General features: G+C 41.5%; 1 protein-coding gene across 3 annotated transcripts; it reads left to right on the top strand.

Moving 5' to 3' along the window:
• The first annotated feature begins 297 nt into the window (after nucleotides 1-297).
• taf4a (TAF4A RNA polymerase II, TATA box binding protein (TBP)-associated factor) lies at nucleotides 298-13,628 on the top strand. 3 transcript variants are annotated; one of them, XM_026168703.1, is made up of 16 exons: nucleotides 298-855; nucleotides 1,186-2,100; nucleotides 2,373-2,506; nucleotides 2,758-2,877; nucleotides 4,012-4,101; nucleotides 5,702-5,824; nucleotides 6,153-6,242; nucleotides 6,371-6,583; nucleotides 7,515-7,656; nucleotides 7,782-7,884; nucleotides 8,147-8,316; nucleotides 9,120-9,250; nucleotides 9,375-9,500; nucleotides 9,693-9,749; nucleotides 9,841-9,963; nucleotides 12,268-13,628. In XM_026168703.1, the coding sequence occupies exons 2-16, from the start codon at nucleotides 1,323-1,325 to the stop codon at nucleotides 12,430-12,432; spliced, it is 2,565 nt and encodes an 854-aa protein (XP_026024488.1). In that variant the 5' UTR covers nucleotides 298-855; nucleotides 1,186-1,322; the 3' UTR covers nucleotides 12,433-13,628. The 3 variants fall into 3 exon arrangements, with proteins under 3 accessions (XP_026024488.1, XP_026024486.1, XP_026024487.1); XM_026168701.1 differs by lacking the exon at nucleotides 298-855 and adding an exon at nucleotides 865-1,040; XM_026168702.1 differs by lacking the exon at nucleotides 298-855 and adding an exon at nucleotides 865-943.
• The last annotated feature ends 4,489 nt before the right edge of the window (nucleotides 13,629-18,117 follow it).

An 18,117-nucleotide genomic window follows, 5' to 3' on the forward strand; every position in this document is an offset into this window, starting at 1 on the left:
AAAATATATAAATAAAACTTTATAACATTACTCCAGCTGCTTACAAATAATTAAAGATATTTTTTTTTTCTTTTGGAGGTCAGAACAAAATTTAAAATAAAACATTTAGACTGTATTAAAATATTAAAAGGAAAAATATTATTTTTTATAAATTATTCTCCCTTTTAAATTTTGGAGCAACTTAAATCCTTAAAAACAACAACAACAAAACAAACAAAAAACCCCACGAAACGTGGAAATAATTATCATGTTTGAGTCATTGTGAGTTTGCTGCCAAAGTTGCTGAATAATTTTTGGAAAGGAAAACGGCTGCACGTCTGGATCTTTATTTCAACACAAAAATGAAAGCAAAACAAACTTTGCTCTTTCGCTGGCATTCATAGCAGTCGGTACGCTTAAAAAAAACAAAAAAAAGAAGTTCTAAATCCCATGACTGGCTGACTGCACTGTACATTTCCTCTCTAAAGCAGGGTGGGGCGCCCTCAAACGCCTCATCACAACAGCAACTTCACTCGGCTATAACACTGCAGCCATCTTGCACAGCGCACCGAGCGCGAATAACCTGTTAAATTCGGTTTGTTAGCTTGTCGCAAACCCAATTATTCTTCTACCAAACGACACATATTGAAATTCTTCAGCCGAATAGTTATCGTGTTAGTGTAAACACATCGCTGACAGTGTAACATTTGACGAAAACAGATTATCTCCGATACGATGTTGTTCCGTCTCGAGCAGCCCCTGGAATGACAGCTGAAGCCATTGGTACCGCCTTTTACACGTGGAGCAGCCAATCACAGCTCTCAGAAGTCCCTGCTCGGAGACTTTTAGCTGTTGTGCGCAAGCGCACGTCAGTCGGTAAGTACCTCACTTTTCACAAGCTCGCAAGAGTGTGAAGATGGCGGTTGGCCCTGGCCCGCTGGAAGAGCTCTTGTTACTCACAGGGGTGAATAAAGCGGTAGTTTGTCATTCTGCACGTTCTGTAGACTCACAACTGTCGTTCTTGTGTCACAACAACCACTGGGTTAGGGACGAGGCTGCCGGTAATTACATGGCTATAGTTCCGGGACAAGGGGGTAGCTCGAGCTAATGCCCAGCTGGGACTTGGTCAAGACGATTGCTAAAGCAGGTACGCTGTAAACTACTAATGTTGTTTTTCTCTTTGTCTCTCCTACTGTAAACGGAAAGCGATCGCCGGAGCTGACAGAGAAAAGCAGCAACTGTGACATAGTCTTGCCCCATTGCATTCAAGATTGTTTGTGCGCCTTGTTAAACAAGTTGAAGTGCGGGGGGTCTCTACATAACGAGCTCCCCATGGTTCAGCTATGGACGCATCGACGGCCAGCACGGACTCCAACACGGGACACGACCCTGGCAAAACACCTGTCGTTAGTAGCGGCGTAACTTTTCTCCCTAATCATCAGGGGAAAGTGGGCTCATACTCGGCGCAGACTTTCAATGGGAGCCAAACTATGAACTCTCACAATTCAGGAAACGCTGCCACTCTCAGGGGGACGATAGTGACAAGTGGCACTGGTAGCAGCAGCAGCGCTGCGATATCTGTCACAGCTGTCAACAGTGGACCAGTGTTGTCAAAAGGGCTGGCCGGTGTCACAATGCCCCCCTCTTCAAACAGTGTAATTCAGACCCCGCTCATGAACTCTCAGAGCGTTGTGGCTTCAGCTCAGCCTGTGAGCCAAGCAACGGGACCCACTGTGACACTCGTCAGGACGCCTATGCAAACCGTTGGGTCGGGTGCAGTTTTGAATGGAAACAATAGCGCGAGCCCTTCTGTGGCGGCCAGTGCATCGAGTCAGACAGGTATCGGCATGCAAACTCCGCTTGTAAACAACGGCCAGCCTTCCAGCTCTGTGGCCATCAGCGCGGGGACGCACATCATCAAGGCAGAGCCACCCACAACAATAACAGAGTCGGCACCGCAGCCTACTGTCACTCCCGGCGCCGTCACCGTTCCCCGGACTTCTGCGGCGGCAGCTGCCGCTACTGGCGGAATCCGAGCTCTGGCACCTCAGATGCTGGCCCCAAGGCTACCCCAGGCTACACCGGGACAACCCAGTATCCATAACATCCAGCTTCCACCGGGTGAGTGGAGTTAGTTGATAAGGCATTTGTTTCACACTTAACTGAGTCACCAGTTTAGTTCCTTTTTTGTCTTTCTGAACGATTGCAACAATGTTATCCCAGGACAGTATATATAGTACTTGCGTGCCCTCAGACTTACTACGAGAAGCACACTGAAGTCTTTAAGTCACACTAATTTGCTCATTTGTTATTTGCTGGTTACTGTTATTATGTTGATGTTTATAGTATGTTATTTTCTGTTTTCTTTTTTCTCTTTTTTTGACGGTTGTCAGGAATGGTGCTTGTACGGAGTGACAGTGGGCAGCTGCTGATGATTCCTCAGCAGGCTTTGGCCCAGATGCAAGCCCAGGCGCAGGGAGACCTGGCACCTCGGGCCACTACACCAACGAATGTGCCTCCAGGCCAGGTAAGAACATCATTTTCACAACAATTATCTTTCACTTCATATTAGTGACTCAGGCCACGTTCAGCCTGCACACAGTTGATGAAAACACCTGTTGAGCAGACTATTGGATTGCATAACTTGCAGTACATGGGGAGCAGCATTGTGGATCTTATTATTGGTCTTAAGCCTTGTAAAGCTGCAAGATTCATGCATTTTAACTTTTTATAGACTTGGATGTTGCTCGTCAACTTTTGCTTTTTGCCACTTCTTAGACTCCTGGAAACACTGTCATCAGCAGACAAGTGACTCCCAGCACCATCATCCGACCAGGCGGTCCAGCTCCTGCATCACTGACTGCAACCACTACTCTTCACAGACCACCTATCCTTCAGGTCGGTTGGCAGCGAAACATATTTGATTTCTGATGTGACTGCTTTGCAGTATTTTCTTTGTAATAGCGTGTGAGCTAGAGACACGAAATAATATTCAGAGCATGATATTTTCAGGCACATAGGCCATACAATGGAAACCTACTTAAGTTACAGTGTTTTGAGAATCGTCTGTTTGTTGTGTATAGGGAATGCTTTTAAACCCCCCAATTGCTTTTTAATTAGAAGTTATTGTGTTTATACAAAATGCGAACAATTTATGTTATGGATTTTACTTTTAGATGTCTATATGCAAGATTTAGTTTACTTAATTGCTACTTTATGCCAGAATGACTGCTATTAAGTCAATATTATATTGGGTGTAAAAGCAGTTAGAAAGCACAATTCTAGTAGTTTGGCTTAATGTTTACTTTCATGGACTGTTATACAAATGCTACTGCAGGACTGTTTTTCAGTGGTCACGTTGAGCTTTAATAGAGAAAAAAGAGGGAAAAATATCAAGTCATTTCTCTTAAGTGCATTTGAGTCAGAGTGTGAAGTCTTTTTTTCTTATTTTAATGATTACAGCTGTTTCACTGACAAACACGAATCTACAAATGTGACATTTGCTTATTACTCACTTTATTAAGTTTAAGAGAAATGACTTCTGTACTAGGATTACTGTCATTTTACCTTCAGCTTTGTCGTTTCGCTTCCATCTATGTGGGATGATGTACAGTGAGGTTGCTCACCAGTTATAACCAGTTATCACACTGAGTTAGTCATGCATGGCATTGGGAAATCTGGCACTTGTGGACCTTGTTCGACCTGGGAAGTTATGTGTTAACACACGCAGAAATATCTCTGCAAATTCTAAACTAGTAATGAACGACAAAAAAAGAACAATGGTTATTGGTGTCCAGACTTTCAGTAATATCTTAGTGAAGCAGCAAACTGAAATTATTCTTTTAAGGAAGAGCGCCCAGCTGAGACGCTGCAAGAGAAGTGCACCTGTTTCCTTATATAAACCTGAAGATTGAATGATTTACTTGAGCAACTGTGAAATGGCTTTAAATCTCATACTGTTCTCTAATGATGCAAATAGCTGTCTTTGAAACAGTTCAGCAATCCAAATGACATAACTTTATCCTTTTTCAGAGCTCAGTTGGGGCAGCAGTACCCGGAATGACCTCTAGGACAGTGAGCCAAACAGCTGGGACCACAGTTACCTCAGTAGCATTCAGTAAAGTGAGTTGTGTCAATTGCAATAGATCGAATGGAGTTGGATGACTGTGCTTTGCTGTGTATTGTAGAGTTTATAATACTTCATGTGATGCATTTACTCTATTAGACATATAATTACTGCAAAGGTCTTGAGTCATCCCTCATTTCTTTATCTTTTGCTTACAAGGCGCCAGATTTTCTTGTCATTTTTCAAGTGGTCTTCAGCAATAGTTCTTGAGGCTTTCTGGGGGTCTTTCAAAGTTTTTCTTTGGACATTGTCTGCTTTTCACTCATTCCAGTCCTTGGACTTAATCATTTTAAGAGGGAAATGTTTTCTTCTTCTTTTTTTAAGCCACTTAACACTGATTTATAAACCATTCAAGGATTTTTAAAAAGCACCTAACTCAATGGATGAACCAGTGTTTTGTCTATACATAACACACAACCTGACAAAGAACTGATTTTAAATTGTATATTTGGGCATTTTTTTACTAGCAGCTTGCCACGGAAATACATCATTTCTTCCCAGTTCTTTTAGTTGACTCTAGAAAAAATGTCAAAGATCAGAAAAGTTTGACAGGCATAAAATAGTACTTTAACAGCAACAAGGTGATTCCCAGAACGGTAGCTTACAGCTTACCTGAACTTAAAAACCAGACATACGGTGTAGTGTCCCCTAAAAAAACGTCTGGAAACTGGACAAGTGGAGGACAAAAGAGTGGCAGCACTAAGCCATGCTCTCAACTTTGTGGGAACAGTTTCAAAATGACTGCGCATCAGTGTACAAAGCAAGGTCCATAAAGACATGGATGAGTGAGTTTGGTGTGGACAAACTTGACTGCCCTGCACAGAGTCCTGACCTCAACCTAACAGAACACCTTTGGGATGAATTAGAACAGAGACTGAGCCAGGACTTCTTGTCCAACATTAATGACCTCACAAATCCACTTTTGGAAAAAAGTCAAAAATGTCCATAATTCTCCTAAACTTTGTGGAAAGTCTTCTCTGAAGAGTTAAAGCTGCTATAGCTGCATATTAAACTCTATAGATTAGGAATGGGATATCATTCTGGTTCATATGCATGTGAAGACCTTTGGCAATTTAGTGTATGTCAAATTTGTGAGGTTTTATGGAGTCATGAATCAAAATTTTAGGTTTAATTTGTTATCAATATATACTCGGCGTGATAATAATCCCAGAGTATACCTGGATAGAGGAACACTTGGAACCATCAGTCATGGCCTCTCCAGAGCTTGGAGGTTTACATTATTAAAGCAGTGTGGGATCATCTCTACAGAACAGAACAAAAAGCCAACATTCAAAGAAGCGGAGAACTATTCCTGAAGACTACTTAAGAGTTGACAAGAAAGCTTACCTTAGAGCTCAGGCTGTGTTGAAGAATAAAAGGCGGTCATTCCAAATATTGAATTTCCACATTTTAATAAATCACAGCACACATTTTCCTGGCAAAATGTAAAGAAATGAGGACTAAAGAAAAGACGACTTGCACATTATTGTAGTGTATTTTTTTTTATTTTTTTTAAAGTTACTGTGGTGTATAACAGAATGTTGTTGTTTTTTTTAAATTGGGTTTAATTGGGTTTTTCTGTTTCCTTTTTGGCAGGAGACAATTGAGAATGTGAAAAAATGCAAGAACTTCCTCTCCACACTGATCAAGCTGGCATCCAGTGGAAAGCAATCCACAGAAACTGCAGCCACTGTTAGGGAGCTGGTCAAGGATCTGCTAGTGAGTAAACCTGAGGCTCTCTCCACACTGATATCATTACAAAATGCATCATAAGCTTTTTAAATAGAGAGAAACACCCACTAGTATGAGATTCATTTTCTAAGAGAAGCAGGCAGGCAGGGGGGGATAGGATGGGTTTGATGTGGGTGCACATCAAACACATACATACCACCTATGTATACAACTCAAAAAAGAGAAAGAGAGACCTTTTGGAAGTGATTCTGAATGTATTTTTTGTGTAAAAACTCCTGGATTGTGTTTTAGATTGGACGCACAGACGGTACAGTCACCCACATTCAGCTGTCATTATGTTATTGTGTTTTATTAGGAGGGCAAACTGGAAGCTGAAGAGTTCACCAGCAGATTGTACAAAGAGCTCAACTCCTCACCCCAACCTTATCTTGTGCCTTTCCTCAAGGTAAGTATAATTATTGCATCTTTTTACAGTGACCATTAAAATGCGAGGCTTTGTGTGTGCATTTCCTTTAAGTTTGTACATAAGGGTATTGTAAGGGTAATATTTGTCCAACTGTCTTCATTTTTTAGAGAAGCCTCCCAGCTTTGAGGCAGCTCACCCCAGACTCAGCAACTTTCATCCAGCAGAGTCAGCTCGCCCAGCCAGCCTCAGGTTCAGTCTCCTCCACCTCTACCACTCCTACTACAGTGGTCCTCGGTAGCCCAGCCCCTCGCCTTCCTACACCAGTCAGTAGGCCCCTGCTCCAGCCAGGCATTAACAAACCAGGACAAATGCCCTCACTGGTAAGTAAAATTCATTTAGATGTTGACTCAGGTAGCTCTTGTTCCAGTTAGATGTTACAAGATGTTTAATTGACGTTACACCTCACTGAATAAATGCTGCGTTCTTTCTGTAGAGCATTGAAACTGAAACCTCTACACACAGAAATGATGTTTTCTTGACTTCTGAATTCTTGCTTATTCTGCTCCAAAAAGTCTTTGAAGTAATATTGATACTTATTAGATGAGGTGCTAATTAGCAGACGATCCTAAAATCTGGCATTCCACCTATTTAAATGGGGAGAAGACCTCATTTAGCTGTTTAGTATCACTGTGTTCACCAAAAGAAAAGAGTTGTTTAAGGAATAAAGGACCAAAGCATTGCCAAGCATGGTGAAGATAAAGGCTAAAAGAGTCCCCAAGCATCTGATCACTGCTGACTTGCACACATCATATTTAATGGCTATTTGGTTATTGATGTTGTAGTGCACCAATGAATGAACTGGGCAGAAAGGTGGGAGAAGCCACCCAGTAAATCTGAGAGAATTCTGCATAGTTTACTCAGACTAGCAGCAGAGTAATGTAGAAGTCTCATCTAGAACGGTTTCAGAAATTCTACACTACAAAATATTCAATATGTCTGTGAAGGTTCTCAGTCATCCAGGTCATGGTAACCTAAGAAGCTTGGAAAGAAAAGCGACTGGACTTCTTTAAGACATTTCTTGAAGACGTTTTTCCTCTCATGAAACTAAAGAAACTTCTCAGATGAGAGGTTAAACGTCTTCAAGAAATGTCTTAAAAAAGTCCAGTCAGTCACCACTGCTACATTAGGCTTTATCTAACAGATGTGTGAAGTAAAAATGAGATGGCAAGAAGTTCTGAAGGAGTTTCACTATTTACTTAATAACAATAATACAGCGTACAATATAATACTTTTCAACTTTTACCCTTTCAGGTTCTCCAGCCTCAGCAGCAAAGAGCACTTCTGAGACCTCAGGTAACCTTTCCGACAACCCCCGTGATGACTCTCAGGAATCAGGCCCCTAGTCACATCGTGCTGGGACAGCAGCAGGTCCACCTTAAGGAGCTACAACCAGGTGAGGATGTCAGTCTAACAACACTTCTGAATGTGTGTATTTGTGCATGTGCACCTTTTATTGGGTGATTCGCAGTATTTGTTTTTTTGTGAGTCAATGTACTTAATCTGTTTTGTCCCTGCTAGTTCCCCTGAGGCCAGAGGGGCCGCCTGGTTCTAAACAAGTCCTTGTTGCAGCCTTGACCCCAGCTCAAAAAAACAAGCTCAAAGAGGCGGGTGGTACTTTCAAGTAAGTGACATTTAAATGAGTCCTTCTAGTTTTGTTTGTTATCAACAAAAGGTTTACATGAAAGATGAAAACCAGCAACTATAGTTAAGTAATAATTAAAGGCTTAAGTAAATGTCAATGCATCTTTTCATTGCTTCAAAAACTCTAGCTGGCTCTAAACGGGATTAAAAATTGAATTGATAGTTTTGAAGTCTTAGTATTGTGCGCCATATTTCATGAATGAATTTCATGATGAATTTTTTTACTTGCTGTCTATTGACAGAGATGATGATGACATCAATGACGTAGCCTCCATGGCCGGAGTGAACCTGTCAGAAGAGAGCGCCAATATCCTCGCCACCAATTCCATTACAGTGGGAGCGGTGACGCATTCCTGTAAGGACGAAGCGTTTCTCTCCTGTGCCGTACTGCAGAGGAAAATGCTTGAGATCGGTGAGACACTACAGGTTTCTCAAGTGATGCTGACATTCTTTGAGCTGTCCACCACATTGGATGTAATACAAGTGCCATTTGCAAACGAAAAATGTGCATTCCCTGAGTGGTTTGCAAGTATTTCCTGGAAGGTTGACAATGGTCACAAGCAGGGTGCTGCACTAAAATCTTTCTTATGATAAGCTACTAGAACGCCAAAAATGCCTGAAGTTTGCCGACTTGTCTGCAAATACTTTCTAAGTACTAGTCAAGCAGACTAGACAATGTTCTCCTTCAAAGTAAAAGGTTTGCCTTTGTGTTGGAGCCAACATTTCCAGTTACTTTCCACAGTTATACTGTAGCTCGGAAAGTAGCTGGAAAGTGTTGCGTGGAAGTCTGCTAGTGACCAAAGTAACTGCAAGGTTTTTGCCATCTTGTGAGGTAAATGGTGAATGGTCCGGTTCTTATATAGAGCTTTTCTATTCTACCAGAACACTCAAAGCGCTTTCTGTTGAGCGAATCATTGTCAGGAGTCATTGAATGGTCTCTAGGGGCTTTAGCACTAGATTTCCCAGGTACAATCAACCTCGAGCAACAACTTTCATCCCGTCTTTTTCCCTCACAATGGATGGCTACCAGATGGTCACCCACCACTGTGGGTGTTACTGCGGCCTTATTCACTTTATCCTACACTGTAACTATCAACGTCCAAAATGGAAGACAAGATAAAGTCACGTGGTTTAGCACTCAGATGCCTGCAAAATCCAATACGACGTTTGTTGTTTTATGAGCCTCATAACACTGTTGTGGTTTTTCTGCTCCAGGTAGGAGGTATGGTGTAACAGAACTCGGTCCTGAGGTGGTGAACTACGTCTCGCACGCTGCTCAACAGCATCTTCAGAACCTACTTGAAAAAGTCTCCCAAGTAGCCCAGCAGAAAAACATCACTTTCAAGGTTTGTAGCCGCAAAATGTTTTTCCATTTGGTTTTAATGTCCAAATGATAGGTATGTCTTGCAGTAAATGAGTTGGAACACAGCCTATTTAATATAAAATCTTAACACCTCTTTCACTTGGCAGGAGGATAACAACCATGAGCAGAGCAGCGATGTTCGTACTCAGCTGAAATTCTTCGAGCAGTTGGACCAGTTAGAGAAACAACGAAAAGAGGAGCAGGAGAGAGAGATCCTCCTGAAGGCAGCTAAGGTACAGCATCGCTGACAGATATCAGTATATTTTGTCTACAGGCTTACATTGATGTTGAATGGATCTCAGTGCTTGCACCACGTGGTCTTAGGTGTTTTTTTTGTTGTTGTTGTTTTTCCCTGCGTGCAATGCGTTCTTAGTTAGTTAGTTTTTCTTTGTTTAATTTGTTGCATCTTTCTTGTGTTTCTGCAGTCTCGAGCTCGGCAAGAGGATCCAGAACAGCTGCGTCTCAAGCAGAAGGCAAAAGAGGTACAATAAAAAGACGACTGTCCACAAAGTTTGTTTCCCTATATTTATGTAGTGTATGATGAATTTGCGTGTGTGTGTTTGTGTTGTATAGATGCAACAGCAGGAGTTGGCTCAAATGAGACAAAGGGAGGCCAACCTGACAGCTCTGGCAGCCATTGGCCCCAGGAAGAAGAAGAGGAATCTGGAATCACCGTCCTCTTCTGCTTCAGCCGAGGTGACATAAAACAAGAAAATCTCTTTTGTCTTTTTCATTTGCACAGATTTAGCAAGGTGTTGAAAACATTTCTCAAAGGTTTTGGGCCATAATGACAGGATAGCATCACATAGTTAGTGCAGGTTTGTGAGCACATCCGGGATGTGAAGTTCACGTTCAATCACATGTACAGTTCTACTGTATCTTCCCGTTCAACCTGACAACATGCCCGGTGTGGGGGGAAAGAGACCAGTGTCTGTGTGCAGAAGTCCAGACGTGTGTGCGTGCATCTGTGCACATGGGTTGGTTATATCTGGGGGTGCAAGATCAAACTGTGGCTTGGTAGATTTAATTTATTATCAATCTCAGAATAATGATATTAAAAATGACATTAATTTATTGCATGAGTTGGGAAATTAGATCATTGATTGATTAGAGAGCCATCACCAGTCACGACCCTAGTATACAGTGATTGTAAAGGGGAGGACGTGGTGTTTAAATGATGGTCAGTTGGGGCCCTAAGTGTTCCAAGAAAATATCCCCACTCCATTTCACCACCAGCAATCTGAATTGTTGCTAGAAAGCTGGATGGATCCATGCTTTCCTGTTGTTCGTACCAAATTCCGACCCTACTATTTGAATGATATCTTTTCAATTTTTTGTTGTCCAGTTTTGGTGAGGCTGGGTGAACTGTAGCCTCAGTTTCCTGTTCTTAACTAACAGGCGTGGCACCCGTGTGCGCTTCCGCTGCTGCAGCCCATCTAGATCGAGGTTCAGTATATTGTGCTTTCAGAGATGATTGTCTACATACCTTGATTGTAACTTGTACTTATTTAAGTTACTGTTGCCTTCCTATAAGCTCAAAGCAGTGTGGCTATTCTTCTCTGGCAGCAACAATTTTTGTCCAGAGGACTGCCTGGTAGAAACCCCAGAGATGGTTGTTTTGGAAAATTCCAGAAGATCAGTTTCTGAAATACTCAGAGCAGCAGCCTGTCTGTCAGAGTTCAAAGTCAATTCAGTCGCATTTCATCCCCACTCAGATTCTCAGTTTGAATCTGAGCAGGTCATTTTGACCACGTCCACTTTCCTAACGCACTGCGTTACTGCCACATGATTGGCTGATTTAATAGTTGTGTTAGCAAGTAGTTGAACAGGTGTACTTAATGAAGTGGCCAGTGGGCAGACTTGTAAATGTGATGAATAGTTATAAATTAAACTATGTGTGTATAAATGTGTGCATAAATTTATTAATGTGTGTATAAATACCTGTCAGAAAGTCGTCGTGGATGTTTATCTGACAGCCTCCTTAATAACAGACCGTGTCATCTTGAGTTTATGTAGAACTTTGGTTTACTTCCTTGTGGAGGGCAGTATTTGCTACGGTGCTTGAACAAAAAGAGAACAGAGGACCGCACGACTCAATGGCACAGACGTTATGTAGAAAGGTTGGATATGTCATAGCTGGTGCCAGATGGATAGCGTATTACCTTGTGTTCAGATTCCACTGGGTGCATTAAGAAGATTTGCTTCTCCTGATTTTTTTTTTCTGCATAATATATTTGTCATAAAGAAATGGCTAACATTGGCAATAACTGTCCATTTTTCTCCCCGGAGATCGCTAGAGCCAGACAAAGTTAATTTGGTGACAGGCTGTCACTGAGAGTCCACTCTAGCCTGACAAAAACCTGCTAGCAGTTATCTGAGCACTGCTGAGAAAGTAACAGAATAAGACCTGTCATTAAATCAGCCAGAGCATTACACTCATGCACAATGTCAACTGATAGATCACATGTAAACAGGTCACTAGATAAATTCATTTAAGACAATGGAACAGCCACTGTTGTTTCTCACACTGTGACTAGTGCTTCCTTATGCTCCCTGCACACAGGGTTTTTCTCTAAAACCTTCCAGCCTGATCTAATTGAGGGAAAAAGTTCTAAAATTTTAACTAAGCGCCAACATCTCAGTCCTTGAGAAAGTGGTTTATCCTATCATCATTTCTTTACTTTGTGTCTGTTTACTTTGATCTCTCTTATATTGTCAGTGCCTTACAGTACACGATTACACCTTTTTTTTTTTTTCAGTCAAAAAGTTAAAAAAAAGTCTATTTCTTCTGGTTAATTTCAGAATCTTGCAATAAACTTCTCTCCTTTGTTTAATCTGCTTATATTATATTGGTTAACATTATTATTTAACTGAGAAAAGCTTAAAAAATATCCAGATAAATGTGAACACATGCAAACCCATTCAGTCATTAAACTCTGCTGCCGCCAGTAACAGATATCACACGCTCCCTTTCTTATGCCCCTCTCCCTTATCTTGCAGGGATCGGGAACAGGTCCCTCTCTGTCTGGTGGGCCTGCTTCATCAGGCTCCAGACCCACACGGCAGCGCATCACGCGCGTCAATCTCAGGGACCTGCTCTTCTGTTTGGAGAATGAGAGATTTACCAGTCGCTCCCATTTCCTCTACAAGGGCTTTCTCAAATAGGCTTGATGTCAAAGAGGAGAGGTGAGGAGGAGGAGGGGGCGGGCAGGAGACAATGAAGTGTATGGAGAGACCAACAGCTCCCACCACAGAGAGGGAGCATAAGAGACTCTTGTATGTGAAGAGGAGGAGAAAAGGCGACCTGGCACATTATAAGGTTTATCAGATACACCTGATTACCTGAAATACAATAGTAGCCATATTGGATGGCCTCTCTACCTCCCTCCTCATATAATGCCTATTTCCTTTCAGAGCAGTCACTGACCGAGACCCTTTTTATTTAATCTTTTGTCATGATGGTGCAAAAAAAAGAATATGTTTTAAGAAGAAGTTTTTTTTGTATGAGTAAATGAAATATTGTACAATTATGCACTGTAACATAGTACAGTTTATTTTCTAAACGTTTGTATGCATATTAGGCTTGAAAGCAATGAAATCATTTGTTTTATTAGACCCACCAAGAAATTTTATTGATGATTGATTTTTATGTGTTGGTTTCTGCAGAATTAGTTTGAACTCCAAACTGTGTAACCTACTGAGTTGCCTTCCTATGTATAAGCCATACAGCCATCCCTAAGCAATCAAGCCCCGGTGTTACTAATGAAGCCGTAGCTCACTCAATATCTGTCAACTTTACTTGATTTTTTTTCCCTCCACTGTATTTATTTACTAAACTCATGGTTAAATTAATGTCTAGTTATTTATTTAATTTCATGTCACACCTCATTTGCTTCATGTAGCTTAAATTCCAAACAAAATGTGCATTTAGGACATGTTAAAAATTAGTGTATAGCTTTCAGTGTGTGAAGGCCAGGGGTGCTCTTTGTTTTCTTTTTCTTGTTTTGAATCTGCAAATGTTACTTTTAAAATTAGTTCTATATGTATTGATTTCTAAAACGTAGATTTCTGAAGGCTTTTAACCTGTATTGCTATACCAAACATACATCTACCTGAAACTCTATTTTTGTAGTTGCCCACCAACACATTTTTACTCTTCTAATGGTGACTGACAGTGTTCTCCAATCATTTCTTTACCTGCTTTTATTTTGGTGTGCTACTGGACAGCCCCTTAGGATTTTGGTATCAATGACTTCAAAAACTGGAGTTTCTTCCTGTATATTTGTAAATGGTACACCTAGTTTTACACATGGTTTTGTATAGAATTGAGAATTTATGCATACAGCAGTAAGAAAATCACATTTTCTCTATTAAAAAGTTTGAATAAATAATGATTTTACAGTAATCGATGTGGTTGCGTCTTTAAAGTGATTTCTGAGAGTCATAAATCATAATTTTCTTATGTACTTTTTTTTGTAGGGCACTAGGGGGCAGCATTGCATTATTGGAACTGGCTATACACAGGGTTTGGTAGTGATATTTCTGAGCTAAATGCCTTTAATTCCTTCTTACTCTACCTGTTCACAGATAATTCTACTTAATCCTCTAACATCTGTAAAGCCACATGTACCACACTCTGCGTGTCCCCACGGGGCTATACAACCATCTATTAAGCAAAACTCCCAGGAGCAAAACACTCAGCTCTTAACCCAAAAATGAAATCATGCACGCAGTCTGCTACCAGTCTGTCCGCTTCTTTGTGGAGCTGTCTTGTTCGAGTCCGTCTCCATTATCAGCCCACACAGTGCACTGGCAACAGCTGCCACATCAGCTGCTACATTCACTATAAACCATAGGCTGGAAGTAATTAGGCCATTCTGCCACTGGGACAGTAGCCTGATGTTACATTGATTAGGAGCAGCTTTCGTATCTGTGCCGACCAAACGGGAACAATAATATTTGGATCCATCAGTGGTTATGAACCATAGTTTCTTTTTTTTTCTAATGAAAGTTGATCTGGAAGCCACTAGATGGCAATAGCTCATTTCTTCTCATTGCTAGGCTGTGTTCCTCTTAATACTTAAAATCCTGGTTACATTTGGGTGAGTTTAGAGTTCATGTGTTCATATGTTTACACCCGCAATACAGACCTCCAGTTAAGACTGCCGTTCACTTGGTGTTTTGCATAACATTTGGCATCAGAAGGAGATGCAGTCTGCTGTTAATAATATAAAAGCATGGCGCTGCTGCGAGAAAGCACAGACGTGAAGAAAAAAAAAAAGCAAGCTTTTGGCCACGAGTACAGAACCAGTGTGGCGTGACAGTCCCTCTGTCTGGTGGCGGTGGTGATTCAGGTAAGGCCTTGCCCCTTGTGCCTCAGCCCAATCCAATATTTTTCCATGTAATCCCCCTTCCACTCCTCAACACTGCTGCTCTTTCAGAGTTAAGTCCACATAAGCTCCCACTTGAGTGCCAGAGGCAGAGCAACAACAGTGATGGCGCGGTTGCCTAGCGACGTCTCAGTCGCTGCACCTGAGGGTGTTGGGTAAACACCCTGAGCCTGCCTGAGGGAAGAGCAGAGAAGTGACATCACTGTTTCCTTCCATGACATTTATTAAAGAGGGCTGTTATTAATTTCTTACACCGACTCTTGTCATCCTTCTTTCACCCCAGGGTGAGATTACATAATAAATTGAAAACAAGTTTTGCGCGCGTGCACGCATGCTCTTGAATGCTTCACTGTTATGTAGCTGTGGGTAGTTTTGTCAGATTCCAAGATGGGATTTGACTGATCTCATAGTGCCTCTCAGCAGGGTGTTCCTCTTGCACTTTTATGATAAGCCTCCTGTCTAAAAAGTCTGCGCTTGTTTACGCTTGTAGAGGGGCTCAGTTTTAATGATGGTTAGAGGCTGATAAAAGGTCCCCTAGCCCCCATTACTTACAAGAATTTGAAGCCTATGAAATTCTTTATTAAGGTAAGACCCCTATAGCCACATGAATAAGAGGGATGTGAAATTTCTAACTTTGACGTTACTTTGCAGCCAAATGAATTCAAAGTCCCATTCATAATCCGACTGTATTCATGCTGTGAGACAAATGCAATAGTAAAAGTCAGTTAATCAATTTTTTCCTTTTCAACGCCTCCTTGCATAATGTTGATTAAGCTTTGAGCTTATGAATAAAACTCCCTCCCAGGAGGGACATAAAAATGTGATTTGAATGAACTGATGTGGCACAGTGTGATTCAGTCGCCGCACTTTATCATCCATTAGGATGCACAAACCCACTAGCCCATAACTACTTTTATTCTCAAATGAAAGAGATTTTTTTTTTTTTTTGCCCTCCCTTGAGGAAAGAAACTTTCCAATGTAACATGCAGCAACAGTTCATTAGTTTACATTTCCTCACATCACCAGTTCATGTGTGTTTGTGCCCTTGGCCCACCCAAGCTAATGCTGACTTTAAGACTCTTTTGTTATGGGGGTCATGCAGGGCAGCCTGCTTTGGCCCGGAGATACTATAATAAGGCCAGTGTTTATGAGCGCTGCTGAAATGGGTTTGTAGGCGAGGCTGAACCTGTGCGGTATTGACGCAGGGGTTAATAGCCTGTTGGCCTCTTTAATGGAGCTGGATCAGGCCAGGCAGCAGGCACTGTCAGCCCACAGAGGAAGAGCCTCTCTGTTTACAAAGTCATCTCTAATTTGAAGAGGAATAGTCACCAAGGGGTGTACATACGTTGGTGACTTGCATCTAAAGACGCACTTATGTGCCTTGCCAGACTGTTTGCAGGACAGTTTACAGTGCTTTGCTGTATACACTGATCCTTTGTTTTGGAGATGCTCAGGGAACATCTCCAACTGAGATACTGACCCAGCCTCCAACCTCCCTGATGCCCCTCTGATGGAGCAGCTGCTGGATAGGCCTGAACCACCTGCTGCTGACACCTACTTATTTGCACTAGATATAAAGTAATAAGAGGCTGATGTGACTATCATTAGTTTGGCTGTATATTCAACTTTGCGGATTAATATCTTAATGGCCCCCCCCCCCCCCAAAAAAAACCCCCAAACAAACAAACAAACAAACAAACAAACAAACAAACAAACAATTTTGAGATATTAAATTGTAAATCATGATGGGAAGCAGTGGATTAGTGCACATTAATCGGAGGCTCTGCAAATATAAAACAGAAATCAAATATTAAAATATATATAAATGACCACCAGTCAATTATAGGCACAAGCACTCACCTTTAAGCCCTGTTAAAGATTCAGAGGCATGACTGAATTGTACAGAGGTTTTTTCTTTGGGTAGACTTCACCATGAAACATGCACAAATGATGCCCTATACATAGTGTAAGTAGTCTACACATAAGACCTGAAGTGGTAGTAAAATTAATGTTATTGTTGTATCTACAAGATAAACTATGTTCCACATGTATTGTGATCAATTATTTATTCACACTAATGATGGTGCTATACATGCATTATTCATAGTAAGCTCTGGTGTTCCTCAAGTGATGCTGACAGGGGGAAATGGAGGGGCAGATGGGAATGTAAGCTTGATTGTACCCTGAAGGACACCAGAGACTGACTTGGCTGCAAAGGAATCGTCCCGTACCATTTAGAGATGTAGCCAGAGTCCTGGGGAAGGCACTTAACCTGTGGCTGAGGTGAAGAATTACATCCACTTGATTGGAACAGCTGTTCGGCTTGAGGATGCAGCTCGGATTTCCCACTGCACTCTAGCATGTAATCACACAGAGACGCTGGCCTGTGCAGAGCTGCTGAGCATCAGTAGCAGCACGTTCTTGTATGTTCTTGTACAGCTGTTAGCAACAAACCGTATCCCATGATTCATTCAAGAGATTATATTATATCATACTGTTCGTGCTTATCATTGGGAATGTGTTCGGACAGTAATTTCAGCTATTAAAAAATGTTAGAAAATGTTTTTATTCAGCTCCAAACACCTTGGATTCTCAAAATGCATTTCAGTCCTAAGTCATGTGTATAGGAATTTCTTTTACTTATGTATTAATCACATTATTTTATTGTATAATGCCTTGGTGCCACTGGATTTTAACAAGTCTCACACTCATACATTAAGACAAATGGTGGGGGTCTAGTAAGGAAGTTGGGGGAAGCAGACCACTCCACAGGAAGAAACTTTTGTCTCTTTGAGGACTCTGGGAGGTAGCAAGGGAGTGTGAACCTTAAGGTGTGAAACAGCTGTGTACTGCCTTTTGTTCCTGGAGAAGGTATTTAACTGAGAGCCATGCTAGGCTCAGTGAGACTCTGCTGCCCGTCTACCCCGCGGTCATGCAGGCTATCCACAAGCTTAGTTTTCAGTTCTTTGTTTTTTGATTAAAGAATGTTAGCTACCGCTCGTCTGCAGGCTTTATTTAAATGGAAAACTTCCACAACACATGTTATATTCCTTCCATCAAGCAACACCTAGTTAGGTGTAATACAGACTTTCTGTTAAATAATTTAAGTCTCAAGCCCAAACCACGTTAACTTTGTAACTCCCTTCAGAGCCACAGAAGTCATTCATCGGATGTTTTGTTTTTCCTGCTGATTAGGAGCCTACTCACTGTGACAACTAAGCAGAGCTTTGTGTGTAAATATTTAAGTACATCCGAGAATCTTACTGCAGTACAAGTGTGTTGCTGCAAAGTTTATCCAAGGATCCCAAGTATGTCTTCTTTCGGCACTGGAATCACAGCAACTGAACCTTTTTGTTGCTGTGAGGTCATTTTGTTAACCCTCTCAGGCTCAAATTGAGTTTTTGTTGCTAATGCTCAAAAGAATACCTGCAGTGGTACTTCATAACTCATAAACTCATAA

The sequence above is a fragment of the Astatotilapia calliptera genome, chromosome 5 (assembly GCF_900246225.1).
Source record: "Astatotilapia calliptera chromosome 5, fAstCal1.2, whole genome shotgun sequence".
NCBI classification, from domain to species: domain Eukaryota; kingdom Metazoa; phylum Chordata; class Actinopteri; order Cichliformes; family Cichlidae; genus Astatotilapia; species Astatotilapia calliptera.

Bases quoted from the DNA above. Each gene is read 5' to 3' on its own strand.
- taf4a (XM_026168703.1), top strand. From the start codon at position 1,323: ATGGACGCATCGACGGCCAGCACGGACTCCAACACGGGACACGACCCT. The intron at 7,657-7,781 runs GTGAGGATGTCA...TGTCCCTGCTAG, and splicing joins CCTTAAGGAGCTACAACCAG to TTCCCCTGAGGCCAGAGGGG. The intron at 9,251-9,374 runs GTTTGTAGCCGC...TTCACTTGGCAG, and splicing joins AGAAAAACATCACTTTCAAG to GAGGATAACAACCATGAGCA.